The sequence below is a fragment of the Mauremys mutica genome, chromosome 13 (genome assembly GCF_020497125.1).
Source record: "Mauremys mutica isolate MM-2020 ecotype Southern chromosome 13, ASM2049712v1, whole genome shotgun sequence".
Classification (NCBI taxonomy): domain Eukaryota; kingdom Metazoa; phylum Chordata; order Testudines; family Geoemydidae; genus Mauremys; species Mauremys mutica.
Window position 1 is genome coordinate 23,317,220 of NC_059084.1, and position 18,394 is coordinate 23,335,613.

General features: G+C 43.7%; 1 protein-coding gene and 1 long non-coding RNA gene across 7 annotated transcripts in view; one reads left to right on the forward strand and one right to left on the reverse strand.

Moving 5' to 3' along the window:
- Positions 1-18,394, forward strand: part of PTPRT (protein tyrosine phosphatase receptor type T) — a 709,404-nt gene that overhangs the window by 452,790 nt on the left and 238,220 nt on the right. For all 6 annotated transcript variants that reach the window (XM_044985246.1, XM_044985247.1, XM_044985248.1 and 3 more), the window contains 2 exons: positions 10,320-10,616; positions 18,079-18,188. In XM_044985246.1, the coding sequence (XP_044841181.1) occupies positions 10,320-10,616; positions 18,079-18,188 (407 nt within the window). The remainder of the gene's footprint in view (positions 1-10,319; positions 10,617-18,078; positions 18,189-18,394) is intronic.
- LOC123348021 overlaps positions 1-18,394 on the reverse strand; it is a 35,616-nt gene that overhangs the window by 2,721 nt on the left and 14,501 nt on the right. Inside the window, exon 3 of the long non-coding RNA XR_006573147.1 lies at positions 14,910-15,083. This is a non-coding gene — a long non-coding RNA (uncharacterized LOC123348021). The remainder of the gene's footprint in view (positions 1-14,909; positions 15,084-18,394) is intronic.

Below are 18,394 nucleotides of genomic sequence, written 5' to 3' on the forward strand. Positions count from 1 at the left end.
TAGCTTTGCTGCTCAGTTCTAGCTTCATATTCAGAACATGGTGTTTTATTTTAAGCTTCCCCTCCCCGCCATCTTCCATGGGAGGGGTTTAAAGCAGACATCTGCTATTAACAACCTACATCGACCTTCCTATTCCTATGGCTCACCTTGAGCCATTGAAGAGGGAAAGAAATCATATCATCTGCACCACTCAAGAAGGAATGACAAAAACAGCCACCAAAATGGACCATCTATTCATGGTGGCAGCATGAGATACATACTGTGAACATGTCAGATGATACTTACAAGTAGAGAGTAGCTTGCTGCCTGGTCCTGGGACCAAGACCACATCTGAAGATTTGTGGACCAAGCTGTTTTCTTTTCTAGACATTTGTCCAGAGCTAGTGCTTAGAAAAAGTTATTAGTCTGGAAAACCGCCTGCTGTAGCGGTAGGTCACAGCAGCCTACCAAAGCATAGGTGACACTGAACTTATTAAAATATTTTTTTTAATCCTTTGTTATTGAATGAATCATTCATTAGCACTTAATAGTTCCACAGAACTTAAATAAAAGTTAGCAATTGTAACTCTGTTGTGGTTCCCCCTCCGAGTGAATCCCAAAGACTGGATTGCTTTGCTTGGCTTTAAGAGCAGTTACAGTAGCCCTATTATACTTGTTTCTTTGGTATTTTCTCCCTTAAATTTCACAGAGCCGTTTGAAGTCCATGTGAGCATGAAAGCTTCAGTTCATGGAAATTGTATAAATATATTAATAAATTAGGTAACACCCAGATAGTCAAATTAGATTATTCTGATTGCTATCTTTCTATGTTTGTTTGTTTTTTCCCTCTGCTCCAATTCAAACATACAGTTAGCAGCCTCTCTTTCAAACACCAAGTGCTAGGTTAATGCTTTATAGGCTTGACATGCTTCATTTGAAAGCTAAGATTTAGGCTTTTAGATGGCATGAATCAGTTTGCTTCTAGCTGTGGTGGTTTTTGTGATAGCGGCCACTTAAGCCATGTTGAAAAATTAAAGCAAGATATAATCAGTGTGGCATCATTTTAAGGACTGATATCTTGCAAACACTATGCTAGAAACAAGCGCCCCATGCCAATGAAATGCAAAGGTTTCTCAGAGGAATTAAGGAAAAGCAAGGAGAGAAATCTTAGCCTCCTAGTAGTTCAAAGCACATGTATAAGCTCAGGTGGTTTGCGAGATCAGACATTAAAACCATCTCTAGTCCTTAGGATCAGGAGGGATTTTTAGCACTGGCCCAGAACACAATATATAGCAGGTCTCAGACCTTGAACCACTGTACTTCTCTATGCCCTGAAAGGGCTCACAAAACATTTGGCATTCCTTTCAGTAGCAAGACAGAGAAGTACAACAGAATGGAGCCATCTCATTTCAAATTTTGCATTAACATCACTCTGTTCTTCTATGGCCCTTTTCGTCTGAGGCTTTAGTCACCTCACATACAAACATTAACTAATTAAAACTTGATTCCTGTGAGGTGGGTACTTTATCTTAAAAAGGGCCAGCTTTTTAAAAAATGACACTGCACCCCATATTCTTCACAGTGGTATTATGATAGGATTATGGCACAATTACGATGCATTTTGCACAAGATAAGTCATGTGAGGTGTCATTAGAAGAGTCATGATTTGCTGAATATGATTATCGTAGCTGTATGCATGTATAATTTCTGTATCTGAAGTTAGGAATATTGACTATGTATCAATTGCAAAAGTGTTTACACCTGGGGAACACCCATCACATAAAATGCAACCAGTCTGGCTGGTTAGTCAATAAACCATTAGGGAGAACAATAGGGAGAGTCTTTGAAGATTCTAATCTCCCACCGTCTTGAGAAGCTTTCTGGGATGCTGCTTTGACACTGCAGGGTCATGTGATCATGTCACCTGGTACTGGACACCATCTTGGACTGCTGATATTTTTCCACTGGTATGGGGCGGGGATCAAACTGGGAAACAAAGGATTCCCCCCTATATAAATCCTATTTAAGGCTGGCGAGTGAGTTAATCCTAACTGGGGAAGAATTGGACCCAGGCTAGAAGGTGTCTGCCCTGCGAAAGATATCTGGAATTCTAAGCTGCAGGCAAAATAAATTTGTCTCTGCAACTTGCTTAAAACAACATTTAGGGTGAGAAATTACTACTTGCAGCCAGTTTCTTTAGTGTATTAAGCTTAGTTTGCGTGTTTGCTTTTATTTGCTCAGTAATCTACCTTGATCTGTTTGCTATTGCTTATAATCACTTTAATCTATCCTTTGTAGTTAATATACTTGTTTTGTTTTCTAAAACGCAGTTTGTGCAGTTCATAACGGGGTAGGGGAGGGGAAGCTGTGCATATCTTCCTCCACATTGAGGGAGGGGGCAATTTTCATGAGCTTAATGCTGTACAGTTCTCTGTGCAGTGCAAGACAATACAATTTTGGGTTTACACTCCAGAGGGGGTGTGCACTTGAGTACTGAGAAATTCCCAAACTGAGTCTTCCCACACAGAGCTGATTTCAGTGTTTGTCTTTTTCTGCAGCTGGGTGTGCGTGTGTGTGTGTGTGTGTGTGTGCTGGAGGAGGCTTGAGGGCCTGGCTCAGCAGGACAGGGTGAGGGAGCCCAGGCTGGTGGAACCGATTGGGTTCAGAGAGACCGCAGTGTATCAGGTGGCATCCCGGAGTGAGGGGTAACCCATCACACCCGCCATATGCAAAAGCTATATAAGGCAGGTAATGACATCATCTGTGGTTCTTCACTACCCTCATAAGAGGACTCCTGGAAACACCTGAGGAACAAAGACTGAACTAGGGGAAGTGCTGGGCCCAGGCTAAAGGGATTTCTATCCTGTGTATGAAACACCTGGGGATTCCAAGCTGTAAAGCAAGTGTAGATCCCTTAAGGATCTGCAGCCTGCTTGTGTCATTTCTCAGGGTGACAATCTAATTCATATCCAATCTATCTAGTATATTAAGCTTAGTTTTCACTTTTGTTTATTTGCTAGGTAATCTGCTTTGATCTGTCTGCTATCCCTTATAATCACTTAAAATCTATTTTTTGTAGTTAATAAACTTGTTTTTGTTTTTAATCTAACCTAGTGAGCTTTGACTGGAGAGGTTGGGGAAAATCTCTGCTTGCTTACCACAAGTGTGCATTGTTCTCTTCGCACTGAGGGAGAGGCAGACCAGGTATTAAATCCAATACTGGCCAGATTTGAGTAGGGGAGGATGGTACAGCTCTGGGGTCCCAGGCTGGGAAGCTGGTGGTTAGAGAGCCTGTGTGTAACTGCAGCTGGGTGTGTCCCTACCTGTATGGATGCTGGTGAAAGTGCAGGCTGGAGGGCTTTGCAGCTTGTCACAGCAGTACAGTGTGAGAGGGAGCCCAAGCTGGTGGGTCGGGGGGCTCAGTGGTTCCCCATAGGTGGCACCCATCACAGGTACTTTTTTCTTTAAAAAGGGTCAGTTTTTTTAAAACTGAGCAGAAGCTCAGGGCTGTGCACAAAAATGCTGGTGTAGTCAAATGCTTAATCTCTGCGCAATAACCATGCGCTGATCCAGGTTGTAGCCATCTGCCCTTTTGGAAATCAGGCCTTAATAGACTCGACTAAGGTCATACAGGAAATTAATAGGCGAGCTAGGAATGAACTCAGATTTCCCAACTTTCAGCCGCATGACTTGACTGCCAGACCGCCCTTCTGCTATGTAACAAACACCCCCCAGGTCAAGTCGGTGAGGGAAGTCTACCAGTGGTAGCCCTGCAAGAGACCTGGTGAGGTCCTTCACTCCAAGCCTTCCAGCATCGATGGGCAGGGAACATTTGGGAGGCTGCTCACTGTCCCGAAGGGGAACAAAGACCAAGCAGGTGCTTGCTGTCAGCCAATAGGGACCATGTCAACTAAATATGGAGCAGAATTATTGAGTCAGAGCCCAAATCCACCACCTCTGTTTCCTCTCCTCTCCTTTCTTCCTTAAATGCTGGGAAGGTGAATAGCATGAATATGAAGCCACCCAGAACGTGTCAGTATCGTTGATGGCTTATGATCGACTGTATCATACATTATTTAATAGACTGTGGGTCATGGGATGTATTAGGATTTGATATCTCCATTCCAAGACTATAGAAATTTAAACTGATTGACTACTCATCAGACGTTTACTGGTGGTAAATTGACTACTGATTGATTAGAAATACTATCATTTTTCTTGTTTGTTCTCAGCTTGCTCTTGGGTGGGGGGAATAATTCATTACCACATTACAAAAAGTGAGTGGAGGTGATGCAATAGATTCCGCTGTGCATGGATACCACTGAACATCTGGTAATAAGACTGCAGCATAGAGAAGTATATTTAAGAAACTGAAACTGCTGAAGGAATAAATAGACAAGAGACTGGGACTGCTGTCCTTTAAGAACAACAAACCATTCCTGGCTTTAAAATGTGTAAAAAAAATGGTTTGTGCTGCTGAGGAAATGAGACTGGAAACAGAAGAGCATTTTCTAAATTATATGGTTTTGGCTCTCAGAGAAATTGAGACTGAGAGAAGAGGGTGAGAGGGGAATATAAAACCTTCAGTGTTTACTTCAATTCACTGACTTAATTCCAGGCAGGTTTCTTGTTCTTCAAACCTAGAGCTTGAATAGTTGTATTTGTTTTCCCTCCCACAAGAAACTAAAAGGCCATTTGATGGCCAATACCAACCCCCCTGGCCAGACTGCAGATAAATCTGAAAGCTGCAGCCCATTCCCAAGTTTTCACCATCGCTGCAGTATCTTCATTTCCTTTTGCTGGACTCAGAAAGTAGGAGACAGATCAACTGGAGATTGGGTACCCTAAAATAGTTGTTAGAAGGACACTGCATGATGCATCATGTAGTGCAGATTGTTAGTAGAGAGAGGGCTCTATGTTTGGGTTACAGATTTAGCCTAAACCCTTTATTTTGTGACTTCTCGGACCCACATCTGTAGTTAATAGGCAGGCGACCCTAATGAAAGATTAAGGAAAGGCCTAAGGGCTGCATCTCAGAGAATCTACAGAAAAATGCTAAGTATCTGTTGGAAACTGGGGTGGAGATCTCACAGAAGTGGGGTTCTGACATTTCTGTTCCTGGTAGGAACTACAAAGTGCAGAGGTGAGCAAGGAAATTAGAGGGAAAGTTAAAGTCAAACTTCAGAACATTTTGTTTAATTCAGGTTTGGGGTGAAAGTCTGGGCGGGGTTACATTAAAATCAGAACCAGTCCTTACCCATTGCCCCAATGCACTGACCAAATCTGACACCAGTATACAGGGGCGGCTCTAGGAAAACCGCTGCCCCAAGCACGGCGGCACGCTGCGGGGGACGCGCTGGCGGTCGCCAGTCCCGTGGCTCCAGGGGACCTTTTGCAGACGTGCCTGCGGGCGGTCCATCGGAGCCGCGGGACCAGCGGACCCTCCGCAGTCGTGCCTGCGGGAGGTCCACCGGAGCCGCCTGCCGCCCTCCCGGCAAAATGCCGCCCCAAGCACGCTGGGGTCTGGAGCCGGCCCTGCCAGTATACCAGCCACCCCCAAGTTAATTATTCATTCCATAACATGAATAATGTAAAGACAATAACTATAATTAAATCACCATTTTAAATGTCACGGTGTTTTTAAATTGTCATCTGCAGCTGCCTGGGTTTCTCCAAGCATCAATGTTTTTGCTTTTGCCTTGCTGCGTTCTGAGGCCTCAAGTCTCCTAGTGATTATGTGGAGTCTGAATAAAGGGGGGCGCTGAAGGAAGAACCACCTTTATCTTTTGTTATTTTGATATTCTTTCCCTTAGATGCAGCCTGAAAAGACGTGCGCCTGTCTTTGCAATTTCAGGGGCTGGTGTTTTTCACAGACGCATTCTTTTGGTTCCTTTAATTGCCTGCGGTGGTGATCCACTGTAGAAAAGTTCATTTTTCACATTCTGTAAACCCCTGTTGACAAAACATCTATGGTAAGAGTAGGGGTAGGGAGCGATCACTAATGCTGACTGGGAAGGAAGATATTTTTTCTCACATCTTTTCTATTCCAGAAATGTCAGATTAATGGTTGTGTCCCAAATACAGTTTGATTGTTTTATATGCTGCATCCATTTCTGCCTGTGGAGATGTATCCTGTCTGACGATCAGGATTACGATGTTGGAAACAAAATAGTTTGGCTAACATCACACCATATCAACGAGGAATAGAATTAATGGGCTCTTTGTTCCCATCTCTAAACACTAGAGCACCCTTCCTCACATCGAAAGGTGAAGGCAGTTGCCTAGCTGATTTTTTTTTTAACTTGTGTCTTAAACATTCCCAACGTTTCGCTATTACAAAGCCACACAACAGTGAGACACTGCAGTGATGGATGTTCCATATAGATATCCTAGCCTGTTAGGAGCCCATCATTATCTTCAGAAACCCATAACTTTTGAACTGTATAGTTATGGCAGGACCACACACACACAGACCATTCTCCACTGCCTGCCCCTGTGTCAAAACACTAATATCACTGATGTAAAGGGAAACAACATTTTCTCACGAACAAAAATAACCCAGAAACTTGAGTGAGGAAGCTGTTCTTATACATCACTCCTTCTAAAACCTTCGCTGCTAGACAATATCCTTCAGTTAATGAGGCATTATATCCTAAATGATTGTGCATGGAATCTGAAGTTGGGAGCATTTGATTCTAATCTTGTCTCTAATGCTTGCTGTATGTCCTCAGGCAGGTTAAGAATATCTACATTTTCCCAAGTTTTCTCTGACTTTTAGGGTGCTTCAGTTTTTTGGTGCTCAACTGATGTCCCTAGCAGCCTGGTTTTTCAGAGGTATTAGAGGAGAAAAGGGGCAGATAGACAGAGAGGAATTACTACAGGGTGGCAAAGGCCAGCACAAGGTCTGGTAATAAGGAGGCTAAGCCATGAAGAACTGGAACTAGAAATAAGCATCTCTAAATGTAGGAGCATAGGTGCTGGAACTGGGGGTGCTGCTACATCCTCTGGTTTGAAATGGTTTCCATTATATACAGAGTTTACAGTTTGGTTCAATGACTCTTAGCACCCCCACTATACAAATTGTTCCAGCACTCTTCCGTAGAAGCCTTCATTAAAACTAACTGGGGGCAGGAGCAGCCAATGTATTCATTGGCTTTTCTTATGAAAATCGGCGATTGGCTACTAGTCTGCACAAAGCATGAATGCTCAGGTGCGATTCCTCCACACAGTGCTCAGCTAGTGTGCCCAAATCCTTCCTGCCCCTTCTGAGAGTAAAAATAGTCTCTTCCTGCGCATGCTTACTTTTTCTACCTCTCACCCGCCCCTTTGAAAGGAGGTATGGTTGTATCACATGTGGCTCTTCAGAAGTAAAGATGCTTCATTTATCAAAATTATTTGGAGTGATCTCAGCTTTTTAGGGCTCCATCTCAGGGGAAATGTGTGGAGTTCTCAGCTTGTCACTAATGGCTTTCAAACTCCTGCAGTTTCATATCCAGTTTAGTAAAGCTCTTGGATGATTGGTAAGACTTCCACCTCCCATGTCTCAACATCCTCTTCACTTTCCTGACAGGTCTCCAGGAACACGAGACTGCTTGGCTACAGTGTGGAATTGTCTATCTCCCCCTTTCCCAGTCTATCCACCTGGAGAGGCCAGCAGCACTTGTTAACTTAAAAATAGGAATTGTACCAAATGCCTTGGTAAATAGTAACTAAATGAATAGAGATCACAGATTGGTAGTAAGGGGGAGGGGACTAGTCCAAAGACAGTTCAGGATGAGACCACACTGAACCTAAACCCCATCAGTGTGTTAAGCAGTGCTGTGCTGGGACAGGCATCATCTTTGAGTGAGAAATTCTGTTGAGGGCCTGGCCATTTGTCATTTTAAATTTCTGTAGTCCCTTCTGCATAGTTGCTTTTAGATCCCAGTGGCCTCACTACATTCGGGTCTAGGTAATTGTTTTGCCTGCCTGTATCTCCCGTGATAGTTTCAGCTAGGTATAAGATTTTTTCATTCTCCCCCTCAAATCGCACTCTCAGTTGTGTTGCTGTATCCTGGTGACTAGTTACCAGCTTTCACCTCAGAAATAGCTGTTGTTGTTAAATGTAAAGTGTTAAATATGTTTTCTAGGGAAAGTGTTATATAATGGCTGGAGCAGGAACTAGGTGTCAGTTCTAAAGTTCTGCGGTGGACTGTGTGTGTTTCTGGACAAGCCGCTTAAATCTCTCTGTGCCTCCGTTTATTCCTCTTTAAAATGAGAATAAAGCCTCCCTCACAATATGGGGATTGAGGCTTCATTGTTTGTAAGGAGTCCGGCAACCAGTCATTGAATATGCTATGGAAGTGCCAAGAATGATTATAAAAAATGGAATACAATAGCAATTACTGTCCGAGAGATTTGAAATTCTAAACCATAGTTGCCTGCTGTAAATCACCTAGTTTTAGTGTCCTATTTTTAAAGTGCACACATGTTTTAATATATATGAAATGTTCATTCCTGAAGTAGTTATTGACCCATTGTTAATTGTTACAGATTTTGCCGTGAGATGTCTCACCGACCATTAGTATATTCTCTGTTCTTACATTAGCAGAAGAGGAGATGCTTTGTTTGTTGTTCTTCAATTCATAACAAATTCTAGAGGGCATTTCCCCCCCTCTTTATTTCTCTCTCTCTTTCTTTCTAAAACTATTTTGTTTTCCTTATGACTGTTTTTGTTTTTTAAAAAAGTAGTAGTCTTTCTGTGGTTTGAAATTGAGAGGGGACAGAATTTGGGGGTAAAATATTTTAAATTATGCTCTAAGAAGAAGTTGCAGATGAAAATTACATGTATTTCACTAATTTTCTCTCCTGCATTTCATACATGTGCACTCTTGTAGCATTGACTGAGGGATGATTAATTAAAACTTTAAAATACCATACAATTTTGAGAAATACCCACTCAAAAGTGTGTGTGTTTGTGTGTGTGTGTGTGTGTGTTTGTATACATAGTATACTTCCCACCTAATGCATCTCAATCATTCACTCATTCATCCCTCAATCTTTGTGTAAAATACAATTATATACTCTCACACTCACTTTTTAAAGTGGTCAAAGCTATGCTGTAAACATAAATAGGCAACACCAAGTGAAAATTATTCTTACACATGCATCTTTACCTCAAGCTGAGTGTGTAGAAAAAATAATAAATGAACTTCATTAGGACTTTAGATTACCTCTGTCGCTGTGGTATTCATCTCATAAATGGTACTTATATGACCACTTCTCTCTTGAACCAAAAATTAACCTCTGCTGCGGCCTCTATGAATGTTCCAGATCCATGGGCCCTTTCAAATAGCCACCATTTAAAAAGAAAAAAAATTTACCAGAGGAATGTTTCCTATATTCACTCCAAACTTGCACTGGCCTAAGGTACAGAAATATACAGTTCTATACCCATGACATGTTTAAAATGTGATAACATGTGACTCATTAGGGCTAGAAATGTGGGAAAGGGAGATTCCTAACTGTCCAGTGCGGATACACAGCAGTTCATTTATTATATAGTATCTATTATAATTTTTACAGCATGTATCCATAGCATTAGGTGCTAGTACTGGCTTTGGAAGGTCCTGTTATATTGGACATTAAAATCATGATATTAATCTGTATTTGGAAAAAAAAAGTATGAAATTCTAAAACATTACTTTCAATATTTTTCCTCTTTCTCTGAGAAATTTCCCAGTAGTGTGGGATTTTGGATATTAAAGTAGACTGGTTTTACAGATGGAGGAACACAAAAAAATAGCCTCATCCAGTCAATATGTATTTCTAAAATAGCTGTTCTATAAACGTGTGGTGCATGAAGAATGTATGATGGTCTGGTGAGATGTTACTCTAATAACTCACTCAAGGCTTTGGCAATAGGGCACAGGAGTAGACTAGATCAAGTGTCTGAGTGACTCCCAAAAAGAGAGAACAATAGCACTGGTGAGGTGCGGTGGTGTTCCTAAACTCATTCTCATAAACCTCCACACTGCACCCTCATGTTCTCATTCTCTGTGCAGGGAGGATGTGCAGTGGTTAGGGCATTAGCTTAGGATGTGAGAGAATTGGGTTTAGTTACTGCTCAACCTCAGATCTCTTGGGCAGGACATTTAGTCTCTCTATGCCTCAGTTCCCTGTCTGCAGAACAGCGATAATAACACTTTTTCTTACCTCACTGGGGTGTTGTGAGGACAAATTCATTAAAGATAGCCAGGCGCTCGGTTACTATAGCAAGTTGGGCCATAAGTACTATAGATAGAGATCCACAGATGCCTGCCTCCTTTAAAGCCTTTTCATTTCTTTCACTTGTTGCACAGATCCAGTCCATGGACCACAGAGTGTGGAAGTTGTTGACATCCGCTCCCGGCAGCTGACCTTGCAATGGGAGCCCTTTGGTTATGCAGTGACCCGTTGCCACAGCTACAACCTAACGGTCCAGTATCAGTACGTGTTTAACCAGCAGAAGTACGAGGCAGAGGAACTCATCCAGACATCCTCACATTATACCTTGCGAGGCCTTCGGCCATTCATGACCATCCGGTTGAGGCTAGCACTGTCTAATCCAGAGGGCAAAATGGAAAGTGAGGAGCTGGTGGTACAGACTGAAGAGGATGGTAAGAAATTTTTTTTTTTCATGGTTCAAAGTTCTGATTAAATGTTTGGGGGAAAAATGACTTGGTAAAAATGGTATTGTGGGCTTGGAGGTGGTGTCTCACCAACTCCATATCAGATTTCCTTGGAATGCAAGTAAAACAGGGATTATATATACTTACCTACTTTTCGTGGCGTGGATAATGTCTGTAAAGCACTGTGAAGCTGCAAGTAATATTCATGTCTGCCAGTCAGCAGCAAAGGGCCCAGTTCTGGGAAGTGTTGTATGCTAAATTCCCAGTGCCCCCCCGCCACGCCCATCCCCCTGAGACAAACTTCTGATTTTATTTATTGTAGGGGAAGCTGGTTAATCTAATAGCTCAAATAGTAGAAATGTGTGCTGCAGTGCCAAAGACTCAGCGTTCAAACCCTGCTGATACCTGCGCTTGTTACGAGTTTACATAACAGAATTTTACTGTCTTCCCTTAACCAAAAAAACCGAAAACAAACAAAAAACAACACTGTAGGAAATTACATACCAAATGTGATAAAGAACGTTATTTAGGTTGTAGAGTCAGGCAAGTTAGGAAATTTGAGATTTATGGTTGCGTGTCCAACCTTAATTCTGCCACTTTGTGCATATGCCTTATAATGCAGCCTTTAATTAGAGGATCACACGCTGTCTTTTCCACAGGGGTCTGCCCTCGTTCAGCGCAGAGGTTGGCGGTGTATGGGGACCAGAATGAAGGTTCCATAGGCAACTGCAATTCTGACACATGCAAACTTTTGAGTGCTTAACTTTCCAACCCAAATAACATTTTAATATAGCTTTTTGTACATAATTTAATTTCCAGAATGCACCTTTTTCCATAATTCAAGTCACACAGTATCCTAACATATCATGTACACCTATTATGCTAAATTAACGAGGCCAGATTCTGCCACTCTTGTTCCATAAGAAGTGCTTTGAGGATGTATTGTTATTTATTAATATTTGTATTATCATGTCACTTAGGTAGAGTGACCAGATGTCCCCATTTTATAGGGACAGTCCCGATATTCGGGACTTTTCCTTATATAGGCACCTATTTCTCCCCCCTCCCGATTTTTCACACTTGCTATCTGGTCACCCAGGGCATCCCAGGACCCCAATGTGTGAGGCTCTGTACAAACACAGAACATAAAAGACAGTATTGGTCAGAATGGGAAGCCGTGGTCTCAGCACACCAGCGACCAATCATTGTCTAGTTTTTTTGTAGGCCTCAGACAAAGGAGAATTTGTCCGGTCAGTGGTGCAGCAAGGCTAAGGCAGGCTCCCTGTCAGTTGTGGCTCTGAGCGGTGCCCGGAAGCAGCAGCATGTCCCCCCTTCTGCTTGTAGTCATAGGGGCAGCCAGGGGGCACTGCATGCTGCCCCCACCCCAAGCGCCAGCTCCGGCACTACCATTGGCCAGGAACCACAGCCAATGGAAGCTGCGGGAGTGGTGCCTGCAGACGGGGCAGCGCACAGAGCCACCTGGCTGCGCCTCTGCGTAGAACCGCCATGAGGACATGCTGCTGCTTCCAGGAGCTGCTTGAGGTAAGCACCACCCGGAGCCTGCACCCCTGATCCCCTCCTGTGCCCCAACCCCCTGCCACAGCCCTGATCCCCCTCCCACCCTCCGAATCCCTCGATCCCAGTCTGGAGCACCCTCCTACCCCCAAACCCCTCATCCCTCGCCCCATGCCACAGCTCAACCCCCAGCTAGAGCACTCACCCACCACACACACCCCAAGCCCCTGCCCTAGCCCAGAGCCCCTTCCTGCACCCTGAACCCCTCATTTCTGGCCCCACCCCAGAACCCACACCCCCAGCCCAGAGCCCATACCCCCTGCCTCAGCCCGGAACCCTCTCCCATACTTTGAACCCCTTGGTTCTGCCCCCCCAGCCCAGAGCCCCCTCCTGTACCTCAAACCTATCATCCCCGGCCCCACACCAGAGCCCTCAGCTAGAACCCTCACCCACATCCCAACTCACTGCTTCAGCCCGGAGCCCCCTCCCGCACCCTGAATTCCTCATTTCTGGCCTCACCCCGGAGCCCACACCCCTTACCAACCCCCCAAGCCAGCCTGGTGAAAATGAGCGAGCGACAGAGGGAGGGGGCGGAGGATGGAGTGAGTGGGGACAGGGCCTTGTAGGAGGGGTGGGGCAAGGTTGTTCGGTTTTGTGCAAGTAGAAAGTTGGCAACCGTAGGCAGGAGTCAACTTTTCATTACTGAGTGAGTGAGGATAGGTTATGAAGGGCCTTGAAAGTGAAAACAAGCAGCTTATATTTGATACAATAGAAGAGAGAGACTCATAGAATTTAAGGCCAGAAAGGACCATCATGATCATCTATTTTGATCTTCTGCACATCACAGGCCATAGAACTTCACCCACCCACTGTCAATGAATTACTGAAGTCCTCAAATCATGATGTAAAGGCTTTAAATTACAGAGAATCCACCATAAGAGATGGTGCCAGTAAAGGGATTCAAAAAGAAGGATGACATGTCCCAGCGATAGGCTAGGAAAATTATCACTAAATTATTAAGCCTGTCACAGTTCAGGGTATTGGCACCTGTACTTCTCCTCAGTGGTCAAGCAAGGGCACCCACCCTCAGGCTTCTGGATCCCTGGGTTGTCACCTGTCTTGTGTGGAGAGATGTGTCTCTCTCCTTTGTGACCAGGCTGAACAGTTCCCTGCCTTCACTGTGTTATTCCCAGCAAAAGATAGACTGCCTAAGTAGACCTGCTTACTTTCTCTTCATAGACTAACAGTATAAATCCTCACAGGTACACTACTACACAGCTTTTCTGTGCAACCACATTTACACGTAGGTTAAAAGCATCACAGAGAAAACAATAAAAGAACCTACCCGCATGCTAATAAGCTTTTCAGAGATCACCCCCAAATATACTATGGCCATTAGTCCTTTCAGACTCTACAGAGGGATCTCTGTTGTGATCACAAGTTCATAAGAGCCTGAGTTCAGAACTCATGAAAAGTTTAGGCCCTCCTTTATACAGTGGAAGGTATTCTTTGATCTGGAGTTTCCAGGAACAGGTGATCAGTAGGCAATGGGTTTTCCAGGCATCACTTCAAAAGGCCTTACAAGGACCTCCTAGGAAACCCACTTCACACATTGTCCCAAACAGTTCTTTAAAGTTCCTAGCATTTCCACAAGCTTTCCATTAATCAGTCTCCTTGAAAAGTTAGACCCAATTCTACAGTGCCACATAAACAATTGTATTTTTACTACAGTGGATCCCAAAGGTATTAAACAATTCAATAAGGTTTAACTTAATTCAGTAAGGTTTGTCCAGGATATTGCAGGGAATTGCCCTCTGTCACAAAGCCATGTTAGCTGAGACTCAAACTAAGAGTCCTTATGGGCTACAAACATCCACTCTATCTAATGGGATATAAGGAAGCATCATTATAGTATAGGCATTACAGTATATCACACAGGGAAGTACACGAAATGGCAGACCTTTCTGTTAATTCAGGGAAATGATCAGAGTTTTTGTCAGACAGGACTGGGAGTGAATTTGGTTAGTTATCTTTCACAGCATTATAATTTTGCTTGAGTAGGTGGATTTTTCATGGCTTTGTAATCATAATGAAAGATAAGTCTTAGATTGTTACTCTGCTGGGGAAATCAGCCTTTCGTATCGATAAAGGCAAACAGCCCTGGAGTAGCTCTAGCTATCAGGGTGCAATCTAGCTATCTGTGTAGGGTGAAAGAGGAGGGTACAGTAAATTCTCCACTGGATTTTATTATTCCTTGATGATGTAACCAGAATCTTAGAACATTGGTGCTATTTAACTCATTCCTCTCCTCTTTTCCCTTGTAGGGTTCTATATAGGGTACATTTCCCTGCACAGACTTGTTAACTCACCATATTTGATGGCACAGTGGTAAATGCACAAGACCTACACTAAAGGAAAATACAAACACCCTGTACTGCAGACTGCTAACCTTAGGGAGAAAATATAGTGGGCCCCTAAATATGAGGGTCTGGTGCCTCTGCCATTGTTTTCTGCAGTGTCTGTGCTAGCCACTTCATGTAGCATCCTAAGATATTGTGCATTCCATCTCTATTGCTCCTGGACAGAGGTTATGAGCTGTGGTGATGGTCAGTAGGTCTGGGAGATCAATGGATCTTTGAAAAGGTATTGGGAGAATTGGCCTTCCTTTGTTTAGCCTCTTTACAACATCTTATACTTAAATCATGACCCTACTAGTCAATAGGCTGCAGCTTTGCAATGTGAGCCAAATGGGAATCTCTCTCTTACTCTTGAATACGGCAAATCTTAATCTTCCTTCTGGGGAATCTTCACCACAGCAGAAAGGAGTGGCTCTTGAATGTGTTCTCCATTGCCTGGCTGTCATCGGTAACTGCATTACTTGTGCACCAAGCTGAAGACAGTTTAATTTTTCTGAAGCCAGAGCTGATCCTCAAATACTGACTGTAGCAAAAAAACAAAACAAAATGAAAACACTTCCTGTTGCTAGTACATAAACAAAGATGTCCATCAATTAAAGAAGAGAAAGATACAGCTGCGCAATATCAGTCCTTCAAACTGGGCATTTCCTTCCATCATAGCTTCACTCAGTGATTGGAAAGTGCCTGGTTTAATTATACGTCAATGTCCAAAAGACAAGGAAGATTGTAGTAGTTAGCATTCTGCCTGTAAATACATTTTAAGAATAAAATTATGACGTGGATAACTTTATTCCTAGAACTCAACCAGAAAGTGAACACAGAGCAAAAGGGGAAGAAAAGGAACCCATTAAAGAATTGTTTGTGATGATGATGATGGAAGATTACCTCAGACAGGAAACAGGCGATAAGATAGGGAATAAAATTATCCAAAAGGCTGGGAAGAAAAGAATATTTGGCTTAGCTCATTTATAAGACCTCTTAAAGGAGGTCTTCATGGCTCAATCCCTAGTTATTTTATGTTGGTTTTGCTTGTACACAAAACAGAACTTTTGTGCTATTTTAAACTCAGTGTCATACCAAAAAAAAATAAAGCATGAATCCTGTTATATCTGATGCTTTAAACACAAATCCATTACACTTTTGAGACAAATGACTCCTACAGAGTACTTAAGCAAATCTTATATAAACGTTTACTGGCACTGTCATCTAAGGTTTAAGACAATGTGCTGTTGAAGTAAAGCTTGAAAGGTTAGATCAGTATGTGTTGACCCAGCAACAACAGTAGTGGTGTTTATTGTTGTGCCTCCTGAATTATGGGTCAACTAGTCCAGTAAATAGAGTACCAAACTGGGGTTTGTTCTCAGCTCCATCACTGATTTTCTATGTGACTTAGTCATTCAGCTTCCAATTCTGCAATGGATCCATGTGAGCAGTATTGAAAACTAAGCATGTTTGTGCCTCAGTAACCGCTTCTGTGAAGTGCGGATAATATTGTTTAATCACTTTTGTAGAGAGAGTTTTGGTGAAAGTACTTTGTAAGAGCTAAATATTACTACAGTAGAACCTCAGAGTTACAAACACCAGAGTTACAAACTGACCAGTCAACCACATACCTCATTTGGAAACAGAAGTACTACACCAGGGGTGGGAAAACTACGGCACTCGGACCAGATCTGGCCCCTAAGGGCTTTGGATCTGGCCTGTGGGATTGCCCCCGTGGCATCGTGGGCCCCGCGCCGCTCTCAGAAGCAGCCGGCACCACATCCCTGCGGCCCCCGGGCAGGGGGAGCAGAGGGCTCCGTGCATTGCCCTTGCCTCCAGGCACCACCCCCTGCAGCTCCCATTGGCTGGGAACAGGGAACCGTGGCCAATGGGAGCTTTGGGGGAGGTACCTGGAGGCGCGGCAAGGGCAGCACACATGGAGCCCTCCTCCCCTCACCTACTCCCCCAGGGGCCGCAGCGCTTCCTAGAGTGGCACGGGGCTGGGGACAGGGCAGGCATGCAGGAAGCCTGCCCTGGCCCCAGTGCACACCGCTGCCACCCTGGAGCTGCTTTAGGTAAGTGGTGCCAGGCTGAAGCCCGAACCCCTCCTGCACCCCGCCCCCAACTCCTTGCCTTGAGCCCCCTTGTACAGCCCACACCACAACCCCCGCCCTGAATCCCCACTGCACCCTACACCCCTGTGTACCCCAACCCCGTGCCCTGAGCCCCCTCCTGCAGTCTGCACCCCTCCTGCACACCTCCCCTGAGCCCCCTCCTGCACTCCATGCCCCTTCAGCACCGCAACCCACTTCTGAACCCCCTCATACACCCCACACCCCTCCTGCACCCCTGCCCTGAGCCCCTCCTGCACTCCGCACCCCTCCTGCATCCCAACCCTCTTCCCTGAGCCCCCCCTCATACACCTTGCACCCCTCCTCTACCCCAATCCCTTGCCCTTAGCCCCTTCCTGCACACCGCACCCCCTCCCACACTCCGCACATCCTACCGCACCCCAACCCTAACCCCCTGCCCCAGCCCTCCATACAATTTCCCCACCCAGATGTGGCCCTTTGTCCGAAAAGTTTGCGCACTCCTGTACTACACAATCAGGAAGCAGCAGAGACAAACAAAACAAAACAAACAAAACACAGTATGGTACTGTGTTAAACGTAAACTACTACAAAAAATAAAAGGAAAGCACCATTTCTATCCCACATAGTAAAGTTTCAAAGCTGTATTAAATCAATGTTCAGTTGTAAACTTTTGAAAGAATCATAACATTTTGTTGAGAGTTGTGAACATTTCAGAGTTACGAACAACCTCTCAAGGATTTGTAACTCTGAGGTTATATGTATTATGATTGTATGACACAAGTTGCTATATTTGAGGCTATGTTAAATCATGCACACTTGTTCAATTTATTTTTATTTAAGAAATGTATTTGTATTGTCTTAATATATAAAAGGAATGAGGTAAGTTGGAAAATAAAAAATACACATTTAATAACAAAATGAAATATCTATAGATACCTGGATATGTGATAAATGGTACAATTATAAATGCATAATTTCTTGGCAATAGAAGTAGTCAGTTTCTTGCATGATCATATTGGGGATGGGAAACCTGGGGTGTGTGCAGATATACAAACAAAGCACTAGCTGGTAATACATTAAGTTGCTTTTTGTATCTTCTATAACCTCTGATTCTGTGATAAATACTCTCAATAAGTTGCCTCTGTCATGCCAGTGGAGCTAGGTATGGTGGATCACTGAAACATTGGAAGATAGCAGCGACTTTACATGAGAGTGTGTTTGTTGTTAATATTCAGTATGTGAGTTTTCATGTTTGGACCCCAAGGTCCAGAATGGACCTATAGTAATGGGTACTAAAACCTTTTTAAATGTTCCCGTTTGGCCCACAGTGTATGTTTTCTCTGCTCTGGAGCACCAGCCATTGCTGGAAGACTTCAGTCTCTCTGGGGATACACATGAGACTGTTGTGGAGAGTTACTGACTTTCCACTCTTTTCCTTTATAGTTCCTGGACCTGTTCCCCTAGAATCTATCCAAGGAGGACCCTTTGAAGAAAAGATCTATGTTCAGTGGAAGCCTCCAAATGAGACCAATGGTATCATTACACTCTATGAGGTAAGGAGAACAGATTGCTGTGAAAGAGTATCTACCAGAGGACCTGTTCCATGTGTGCGCAAGTGTATTGGTCAGCATAGCCATGATGTTTCAGAGATTTCAGTAGGTGTTTAAAGGAGACCTAAATAAAATTGTGAGAATCTTCATGGTACCTTGCTGCTGCCACTGAAATGTGTGGTCTAGTAAATAGCTGCACTTTAAATCAC